An 11093-nucleotide genomic window follows, 5' to 3' on the forward strand; every position below is an offset into this window, starting at 1 on the left:
GCAATCTCAAAGGGCAAAGAGTTAATCTACAGTAAATACTTAATGGAAACAATGATTGAAAATTATTCCTCAATTTATCATTGTTATAGTATGTTTTTGTGATAGTGAGCAAATGTGTACTTTTCAATTACTGTTTTTCATTTTTATCTTTTCTCAGATTAGCTTTTAAACAAATTAATAGAAATCCATTAATATAAGTCCATCAGTGCTCCAGTCTGTGTGTGTGTGTGCGTTTTCAGCTGTGTAGGAGGTATAGTCCTGTTCCAGTATTGCACTACTTCCATGCACATGGTTCATAAAGTAATGGTTTTCCCACTGAGGTGTGGTTGGACTGGTCTGTTCAGAGCCCTGACCTCAGCTCTATCCAACACCTATGGGAGCAACTGGTGCTTATTGCCCTGGCTGAGAGGCAGCGAATCCATGCAACCGTTTCACACATTATATGCAAAGCCCTCTGAAAATTGTACTGTGTATATGTATGGAGGGAAGTTTACCCTGAGATGACTTTGTTGTGAATTGGCTCTATATAAATAAAGTTGATATGAATTGAATTGAATTTACCAGAAGATGTTCCCATGGTGACCAAGAGTGTTACCTCCTTCTGACCATGTCTGATCACAGCTGAAGAGACCTCTGGACTTAGGAGAAGAGACAGCCATATACTGTATGGACAGTGCAGTACAGGTACTGTCACTTAGAAGAGTATCTGGAAGTTTCACATCTTTATTCTTGTTGTTATTGGTTTCTGAACATCATCCTGGGAAAAATGATGCAAAATACCAAACCCCATTTGCTTTTGCTCTTTAGCTGTACAGGAACATAAGAAGTCTGTCAGAAGTAGCTGTTGTGAAAAAAGCTTCAGTTATCTTCTAAACTCCAAAAGCCATCAAAATTTAATTTATTCAAACAGACAACGAAGCCCATATTCAGATTTGTAAAACTTGAAGCACTGATGGTCTGACTTCAGTGATTCAATAATTATTAGTTAATTTAGGATACACTGTGTTTATACTGATAAAGAGGTGTATAGCAGTCAAATCAGTAGCAAAGCCAAAAAGTGCATTTTTCTGCAACTAAACATGCACACAGGGAAAAAGAAAAACAACTTAGAGTCCTGCTTTCTTGCTACAATATGATCATTACTGTGAATGCTGGAATGTTGGAGCATTCACAGTAATGATATTCTAATCTTTATTATAATAATAATAATAATAATAATAATAATAATTATATTATTATTATTATTATTATTATTATTATTATTATTATTATTATTATTATTATTATATTATATTATTGTTATATGTGTTTGTGCAGGGTTGATGTCAGGATGTGTCACAGTACCATCAACCATCAACTTCAAATACAATCTGAATTCATGTGAAATTTTATTTAAAATGTGTGTCATCCATTGTCCATTGTGATATACAGTATATGTTTTTGTTTAGTCTAATGATATCCTAATCTTGAAACATGCCAGAAGTTTATTGTTGTCTCCCCCAAAAAAGTGGAATGTTAATATTGACAATAATAATAATGTTAATATTTTAAGAATATTATTATAAGATAATCTTGTTAATTATTAACATTGCATATAGAATACCAGTGGATCTGAATGATTTAGAATAAATTACTAAGTAGATGAGTAACAATGGAAAATGTTCATCACATTGAGCAGAATAACTTAATAATATCTTCATTTTAATTCCTAATATTACAGTGGTGGAAGACGGGCTTTTTTTCCTCAATAGCGCAAATTAGAAATATTTTTGTGACTTGCTCCTGTACTGCAATTTTGTTCCAATGCTTTAGTAGAAACATGCTCCAAATCAATAGGTGGTCCAGGGTTTGCACCTTTTTTATTTAGATGAAGCCCCCTGAAGGGCTGTGCAGAGTCTGATGAAGCATAGCAGATGGTAAAGCAGAGCGAAGCTGGGAGAAGGAGGGCTGGCTGGAGCAGAGAGGCTTGAATTTCAGTTTTACGCAAGTGCTAGCTTAAGGTACATATCATAGCTTTACGTACAGTATGAAGGCAATAGCTTATCAAATGTACATAAAGTACTACAAGTTGTTTGTTTTAGATGATGTGTTATTTGGTTTAATGTTGCATGTTGTTATAACATGTTAAATCGACTGCTTGAATGGAAGAATAATGAAATATATATTGTCTAAAGACACCACATCATTCACGCTTTTTGTGGAGAACATGATCTGATTTTAAGTGCGGATTGGTGTCAGGATGTGTCACAGTACCATCAACTCTGCTTTAATTTAAATACAATCTGAATTCATGTTAAAATGTATTAAACTTGTGTCATCCAGTGTCCATTGTGATATCTAGTATATGTTTTTGTTTACAGGAAACAAAGGGAAATTTAGTTTCAGCTATTTCAGCAAAATTTGAGCTTTGCTTGGAAAATCCTTTCTGCCCCGAACCATTAACAGTGCATCTTTTGGGAAATGCTTTCTTAGTATACACACTTGAAGATTACACTGTGAAGAATTACCAACAAACATATTCATCACATAGCACTTGGTATAATACCTCTGATATATAATGATAAACAGCTGTTTTTTACACATCAAATTGAAACGTTTTAATCACAGATTCCATTTTTACCAGCAAAACCATCCATCCATTAGTATGCTGGAGCATTCAAAGTAATGATATTCTAATCTTTATTATTATTTATAGTATTATTATGACTTTCGTATACAATACGTTATTTAGCGCCTAACTACTTTCAGCTAAAAACACAGTTCAAACTGCAAAACGTTCAGCTTATAAAGGACATTGCTTCTATACAGCTATTTAATGTCTTTTATAGTTTTTCGGATTTGTCTACTTTTAAATGGTTACATCATCAATGACATCACATTCCCTTTGAAGTTTTAGCCTTTGAAGTTTTTAGGGCTAACTGTCTTAGAAGATTGCAGAGCTTAACTACAGCAGCAGTTAGTTTCTTGAATTTCCAACTTGGTGAGTTTACAACGTTGTATAACATATACCTGGTTTTAACACAAAGGCGCTCCATATTCAGCACAGCCACTGTAAATGAGGAAGAAGCAGGACGTGGACTTGAAGTCAGGTGGGTAAAACAGTCTAAGAGGCTAACAAGCTAAACATTGAAAGTATAACCACCGTGTGAAGTTTGATATTCTGGAAAGCTTGTACCGATTTGTGGACATGGAGAGACTAACAGGTTCCTGGTTCATGGCAGCACTGTTTTTGATGCTATTCAGCTCAGCTCGGGCCCAAAACGTGGCAGTGTACTTTGCTGTTGGCGGTAGCCTGGAGATGATGCCTCCTGAAGCCACTACAGGAGACCTCACCAGCATTCTGTGGAAATACAAAGGTAACGTGGTGGCAAAATGGGTAAAAGACAAAGTCCCCTTGGAGTTCTACAGCAAATTTAGAGGCCGGACAAAACTGGACACAGGGAATGGACTTTTGGTAATCACGAAAATGACTGAAGGTGATACAGGGTTGTACACAGTGGAGATCAACAACAAAGTCCAGGGTGTTAGCTACAATGCTACATTGGCCAAGAAAGTGCCCAAACCTAAAGTACTGATAAGACCACTGGTGTGTGGTTCTACCGGTAAAAGGTGGACTCTGACCTGTGCGGTAAGCACCACAGGGGCTGGACCGGTCACCTACAGCTGGAAGAAGGGGGACAGAGACTGGGATAAGTCGGGAAGGGACGTGGACATCATAAATGAGGATGAAATGCAAAGTGTTAAAACATTCAGCTGCCAAATGAAGAACCCAGTCAGTAAGGAGGAAAGCTTTCCTGTCAAAAATCCACTGTTCCAAGAAAACAACTCAGATCCTGGAAGCGGGTTTATTTTGGGTGTGTTTTTTCTTTGTCTCTTCTTTATGGGTTTGGTTAAGCTTATGGTTTGGACAGGCCATCGCGTAATTGCTGTCTGGACTTTGAAGCAACAGTAGAGATATTCCTGCAGGGTAAATGGGGAAGCTACATAGTCAAAGTGGAAAATCCAATAAAACAGTAGCACTTAATATGGCAGAGGGATAACAACACTGCCCAAACTGGAAAAAGCTGGAATGGCTCTCCCATGTAAACAGGATCAGATCTGGACTGGTGTGCCATTGTCCTCATATGCATTTGCTCCACACATGCTCATGAAACATGCCAGAAGTTTATTGTTGTCTCCCCCAAAATATTGGAATGTTAATATTGACAATAATAATATTGTTAATATTTTAAGAATATTATTATAAGACAATCTTGTTAAATTATTAACATTGCATATAGAATACCAGTGGATCTAAGAGATTTAGAATAAATTACTAAATAGATGAGTAACAATGGAAAATGTTCATCACATTGAGCAAATTAACTTAATAATATCTTCATTTTAATTCCTAATATTACAGTGGTGGAAGACGGGCTTTTTTCCCTCAATACCGCAGTGTAGAAATATTTTTGTGAGTAAAAGACCTTTTAAAGTTTTCATAGACTTGCTCCTGTACTGCAATTTTGTTCCAATGCTTTAGTAGAAACATGCTCCAAATCAATAGGTGGTCCACGGTTTACACCTTTTTTATTTATTGCACTTAGATGAAGCCCCCTGAAGGGCTGTGCAGAGTCTGATGAAGCATAGCAGATGGTAAAGCAGAGCGAAGCTGGGAGAAGGAGGGCTGGCTGGAGCAGAGAGGCTTGAATTTCAGTTTTACGCAAGTGCTAGCTTAAGGTACATATCATAGCTTTACGTACAGTATGAAGGCAATAGCTTATCAAATGTACATAAAGTACTATAAGTTGTTTGTTTTAGATGTGTTATTTGGTTTAATGTTGCAGTTGGTGAAATTGGACCTAATTTCATAGTATACAATTTGTTAGGTTATAAATTAACCCATCAATGAAGCTCAATAAAGTCTTACAAATACCTAAACATTTCTGTTGGTTTTATTTTGTTACTCTTTATGCAAAGAATCCAGAGTTTTAAAATCGCTGTGTGGAGTCCAAAGTAGCTCAGCATTTAAATACAAGTGCAAATACTTGGGTACAGCACTAGATTACTCTGCTACCTTCAACCACTGCAATATTATGAAATTCCCATAAAATCAAATTGGTGAAAGTATGAACTAACACTGTCTTTATCCCAATTTATACTGCACTGTTTGTTATTTATTGACAAGACAGTGCTCTTTATTACTCATTGGTGACTTTTAGTAATAACTGAAGAGTTTCAAGATGGTATACATACAAGCAACTGCATGAGGGTGAGTCAGTGTGCTAAAAAGTTGCTTGTAATTCAATCATTATTATAACATGATGTTAAATCGACTGCTTCAATGGAAGAATAATGGAATATATATTGTCTAAAGACACCATATCATTTACGCTTTTTGTGGAGAATATGATCTGATTTTAAGTGCGGATTGGTGTCAGGATGTGTCACAGTACCATCAACTCTGCTTTAATTTAAATACAATCTGAATTCATGTTAAAATGTATTAAACTTGTGTCATCCAGTGTCCATTGTGATATCTAGTATATGTTTTTGTTTACAGGAAACAAAGGGAAATTTAGTTTCAGCTATTTCAGCAAAATTTGAGCTTTGCTTGGAAAATCCTTTCTGCCCCAAACCATTAACAGTGCATCTTTTGGTATAGTATACACTAGTATACTAGTATACACATTTGAAGATTACACTGTGAAGAATTACCAACAAACATTGGTAGATGATGATGCCTCCTGAATCCACTACAGGAGACCTCACCAGCATTCTGTGGAAATACAACAGTAACGTGGTGGCAAAATGGGTAAAAGACAAAGTCCCCTTGGAGTTCTACAGCAAATTTAGAGGCTGGACAAAACCGGACACAGGGAATGGACTTTTGGTAATCACGAAAATGACTGAATGTGATACAGGGTTGTACACAGTGGAGATCAACAACAAAGTCCAGGGTGTTGGCTACAATGCTACATTGGCCAAGAAAGTGCCAAAACCTAAAGTACTGATAAGACCACTGCAGAGGAGAAAACGTATAGTACAGTACAGTATCTCTTTGCGGCACAAGTAGAGCTGTTATTTTAACGTATTTGTGGTGATTGTTCAATCAATTACTGAGTACATTTAGGTTATCTTATCTCACGCAGTGGTCAGAAAAATCAAATTGGAGAAAGATCACACATAACAACTTTGCTATGTGGCGGGTTAAATTACTTTCAGGAAAATAGGGTCATAGAGGTGACTGTCTACTGGAGGAATACAAAGTTAATCCAGCAGGGTCAAAGTTCAGTGGGTCAGAATGCAGTGTTGACTTTCCTAAAAATCACGTGTGCACCTGGATTTTGCTGGTATCTTTGCCCATGCATGAGATGAACAAATGCACATGCGCACACACATCCTTTGTTTACATTTCAATATTTGCCTTCTCTTTGGCTGATTTAAAACCAGTCTTTAAAGCTTTTTAAAAAATTGTGTGCGTGTCCTTGTGTCCTGAAGAAATGATTGTGGGCAAGCAGACAGGCTGGAGAGGTGAGGCTGATCATGGTTTGTTGGATCTGATGGGAGGGAATTCGGAGTGTTGACCTACAGGATCAACATCCTAAGAAAAGAGAAACAGTGACAGAGAGGGGTCATGCATAGCTCAGGTCAAACCTGAAAACCGTTTCTGTTGTCACTACAAATAGCTTCAGCAGAATGCTCAGTTAAGAGTTTTCACATTTAAATCACATGGACATCAGTTGTAAATAATGCTGATGAGGTTCAAATCAAAATCATTCAGTGCTTTTCTTATAAAAGCATTAGAGTTTTCTCTGGCATGTAGAATGATTCAGCTTTAAATGTGAACACATACTTGCAACTGGCAGGAAAAAAATCTTGATGACTGAATCATTCACTTGAACAGGAAGACTGAACCACAGCACAGTTTGATGTTAAGGACAATGTGCTTATGGTGTGTTATAATGGTTATGCTCATTTTTGCTGAACACTGTCTTTAAAAAATTAAGTATTCATTTTATGTCCATCAACAGACAGCAATGAGCTCTCATCTATCCACCATTAACCCACTTATCATTTCTTGCCCTAAAGAAATGATAAAGAACATGACCTAATTTGTTTAGTTTTTTGCATCTTACCTCAAAGCTCTGGCAGACAGTGCAAAGCATAACATCAGAGGGAACCACGGTCATGGTGGAAAAAAAAGACGAGGAGACAGAAAGGTCAATACAGAGCACAGTCGAATGTCCAAACAAGCCAAAAGCAAATAATGGAAATGATGTATTCCAGTGAACGCAGTTTGTTTAACCTGTCACCTGGAACAATCCTGCTGCTATTATTAGATTCTCTGGGTGTGTTTGACACCACCACTTTATACTTATAAGGTAGCAATGCAACAAGAGACAATGAAGAACTTTACTTTTTTTTTTTTTACTAAACTACATGTTTAGTTTTCATATTTAGATTTGTTTTTGTTACATTAAATATTTTTGCATATTAAACCTACTTACATTTCTTTGAGTTTTTTATACACGTGAAGCCATGCTAAGAAACATGGGGCCCCTTGTCCTTAACCCAAAGAAACTCTTTGTGCTTGTTCTGTTTTCTAGTGCTTTGGTTGTACTATGCCTCTTTGTGACTGCTTCACATCATTTTCTACATGTTCCGCATCTTTTATCATCATTTTGTCTCTTTTGTTTTGTGTCTATGTTTGGTCTTTTTGCAACTGTTTATCCTTATTTTTATCTCTTTGTGTTTAACCTTTGCAAATTAGCCTGTGAAGATGTGATCAAATGTTACATTCTGCCAAAAACAATATATAAGGAAACTAAAACAGGTGGAATGTAAGACTGAGCACAAATCCCAAATCACGTGGGAAGTAGATGTTGATCATGCAGTAGGTATGGGTGGTGGTGAGTGTTTATGTGTAATTAGTTTTGGTATTTTGTGTCAACATAGAAAACGTCACCATAAAAGGAAAATCGTGTGATGTACTTTAGCATGAAAGTGACTGTAGTGACTGTATACTATGTATAAAAAGGACGAAAACTGTGGTGGTATTTTTTTGACGATCTCATATGGTTTAAGTGACTTGTTCTAAAGTCAAAGTCAAGATCACAGGGACTGTATGTGTGCTTGTGTTTGATCAAGGTCCCCACTGTCCTCATCCTTATTTGCATTTCATGTAAAATGGATTGGGCCATGTTAGCTTTAGATAAACCATTCCTTTTTCTGGAAACAGGAAACCTCAAAATATTTGTTTTGGTATTGGTGACCATTTTTTTTATAGTTAAGACTAGTTTGTTGTCTGGGAATATGCCATTTTTAAAGCGTTACATAGCATTTTAGCATTGTCTTAATTTTAAACAATTATATGTTAATATAATTCAATAAAAAATTTTCCCCGGGCGCAGGTGGCACAGGCCGCCACAGGCCGCCACATATTCCTGGGTTTCCTTAACTAGAGACAGCCACCAGAAGTGTCTCCGGAGGTTTATGGGACGGTCTACCCGGAATGACAGGAGAACTTGGAGCACTGGGCCCACTGGAGGATCTGGGAGCGAACCAGAGACTGGACAAATAGGAGACCAGGGGGTCCGGTCCGGGCGAGATTTTTATGGTCAGTCCAGATGACAAATGGTTGCAGCATCCCCTCTAGCCAATGGCACCACTCCTTCAGTGCCAGCTTGATCGCCAGGAGCTTGCAATCACCCACAGAATAGTTCCTCTCTGCAGGGGATAATTGGCGCGAGAAGAAGGTCACCCTCACTGTGCTGGGAGAGAACGGCGCCCACGCTGACTTCTGAGGCATCTACCTCGACTATGAACTGGTCAGGGGGGTGGCGACTATGCTGTAAATGGGAAATGTTCTGCACTTATGTAGGGCTTTTCTACCTATTGGCACTCAAAGCACTTTACACTGCTTCTTATTCACCCATTCACACTCACAATCACACACACTCATATGGGGGAGCTGCTATGCAGCTGGCCAACACTCACCAGGTCTTGCTCAAGGACATTTCGACATGTGACCAGAGGAGCCAGGGACTGAACCAACAACTGTGAGTTTGGTGGACAACTGCTCTACCTTCCTGCGCCACAGTCGCTCCAGCTGTAGTTCGTGTGTGCTGTAGTTTTTAATGAATCGGCGATGGAAGTTGGCGAAGCACAGGAAGTGTTGCAGCTATTTCCTGGTTCCAGGTCTTGGCCATTCCGTGAAAGCGTGTCTTCTCAGGGTCGGTCCTCACCTCTCCCTCACCAATAAAAAATCCTAAGAAAGACAATAAGAGTCTGTTTTCCAGTAACCTCTGTAAAACCTGCCGGACATGCTGTTGGTGTTTGTGGAGATTGCTTGAGAAAATTAGTATGTCATCCAAGTAAACAAAAACAAACCTGTTGATAAAGTCACGAAGCACACTGTTAATTAGGGAATGAAAAACCCTAAAATGAAATGGTGCTGAGAGGAGACAAGAGTTGTGGCAAGAGGTTCCCCAGCTGATTATTTTATTGGAGGACCAGTCAATGTGGGGGTTGTGTTTCCTTAGCCAGGAGTAGCCCAGAACCATGGGATTGTCAGGTGAATGCATAAGGAAAAATTATATGTTTTGTTGATGGTTCCCAGAAACTAACAGGGTATGTTATGTGTAATCTCCGTGACTACTGATCCGTCTAGAGTTCTGACTTTTAGGGGCTGGTCCAGGGGAATAAGGGGGAATGACCACTGTTTAGCTAAAGAGTTGTCGAGCAAGTTATGTTCAGCACCAGAGTCAACCAGGGCCTGTAGAGGGAGGGAGACTGACCGGTGAGAAAGGGTTGTGCTGACTGTAAGCCGGGTCTGGGGACTGTCGGTGGAAGTTGCTCTGCTCATCAGCGCCCCTATGCTCCCTGATGAACTCCTCCTTTTTGGCCGTAAGGGACAAAGGGCGAAGACCAGACAGCACTGGAGGAGGAAGCCCCAACACTTGTCCAAGTCGCCAGAGAAGGGCTTGGGGGGAGGCACATAAGATTCACGAATCGCGGGAGCAGCGGGCGGCTGCGGGGATGGTGAAGGCTCGGGGGAGGCATCAGAGATGGTTACGTGAGAGCATGGAGCATTAAGTGTGTCAGTCACCTGGAAGAGCTGCTGGGTATAGCGATCCACCCCCTCCTCGATTTGACGCATTTTCTGGTCATGCTGGCCAAGAAGACCGCACGTTGTAGGTGGTTCATGTCTGCTGGGTCCACTTGAGTGGCCAGATCGTTCTCTCACACTTATGAAGTGCTATCAATATTAGTGGACCCAGAAAGAGAGACAGAACCAGGTTATTAGGAAGGTTAAAATGGTTTATTTGGGGGTAGGTAGCTAGGGTAGAAACAGGGGAAAGGGCGGCGCTGACGGAGAGCGATGTCCGGGGAAGGAGAGCTGGGTCCGAGGAGCTTGAGACCCGGTGCAGGGGGAGCGATGGAGCGGCGAGTTGTTGGAGGAGGACGTATGGTAAGGTGGAGGACGTGGGATTAAGTGCCGTGGAGACGAGGAGGATTGCTGGACGCAGCAGAGAGGCCAGAGGTTCTGTGGGTGAAGAGACACAATGAGCAAGTTAGTAATCCTATGCTGGTTGGTTTTAAAGAGCCTAGTGCACTCGAGTACCATGGAGGTTACTGAGACGATCTGGCGACTTGTGGTATGAAGGAGACCGGTATATAAGCTGCTGTCATTAGGGCGAATGATTGCATGCAGGTGTGGCCGCCGCTGCAGTCCAGGTGCACTAGGGGAAACAAACAATGTAATGTAAGGCCATCAGGAACATTCCACTCCAAAAGCCTTTTTCTTTAATGTAATTAGACCTAAAGTAAAACCCATTGAGTGTGTTCTACACAACTTTAACATGGAGTCCGCATGTCCACACCCAAAACAAGAGCAAATACATTGATTTGCAGTCAAACTATAACACAAATGCAATAAACCGTTTCACGCAGCTACAAAAGCTTGATTTATGATCGTGAATTAGATCTACTCAATCTAATCACTGTCATGCAAATGTAAATTCTAATGAAGAACTTTGTGTCCTGAATTAAAAAAACAAAACAAAAAAAAAAAAACAACCTTGTTCTATTTATCTCTGTTCTGAAAAGAA

At 39.5% G+C, this 11093-nt stretch overlaps 2 protein-coding genes across 4 annotated transcripts in view; one reads left to right on the plus strand and one right to left on the minus strand.

Annotated features, from left to right (window-relative positions):
• Positions 1 to 3187: 3187 nt before the first annotated feature.
• LOC137139243 (T-lymphocyte surface antigen Ly-9-like) lies at positions 3188 to 6566 on the plus strand. Its single transcript, XM_067526255.1, has 2 exons — positions 3188 to 3854; positions 6481 to 6566. Exons 1-2 carry the CDS (start codon positions 3188 to 3190, stop codon positions 6564 to 6566), a joined length of 753 nt encoding a protein of 250 aa, XP_067382356.1.
• Positions 4553 to 11093, minus strand: part of ptk6b (PTK6 protein tyrosine kinase 6b) — a 35345-nt gene continuing 28804 nt past the window's right edge. For 2 of the 3 annotated variants that reach the window (XM_067527476.1, XM_067527474.1), the window contains 3 exons: positions 9373 to 10528; positions 7119 to 9250; positions 4553 to 6583 (listed from right to left, as the gene is read on the minus strand). The gene's annotated coding sequence lies outside the window, so the exon portion shown is untranslated. Of the gene's footprint in view, positions 6584 to 7118; positions 9251 to 9372; positions 10529 to 10606; positions 10725 to 11093 lie in introns of all 3 variants that reach the window. The other variant, XM_067527475.1, reaches the window with a different exon arrangement.

The sequence above is a fragment of the Channa argus genome, chromosome 13 (assembly GCF_033026475.1).
Source record: "Channa argus isolate prfri chromosome 13, Channa argus male v1.0, whole genome shotgun sequence".
Lineage (NCBI taxonomy): Eukaryota > Metazoa > Chordata > Actinopteri > Anabantiformes > Channidae > Channa > Channa argus.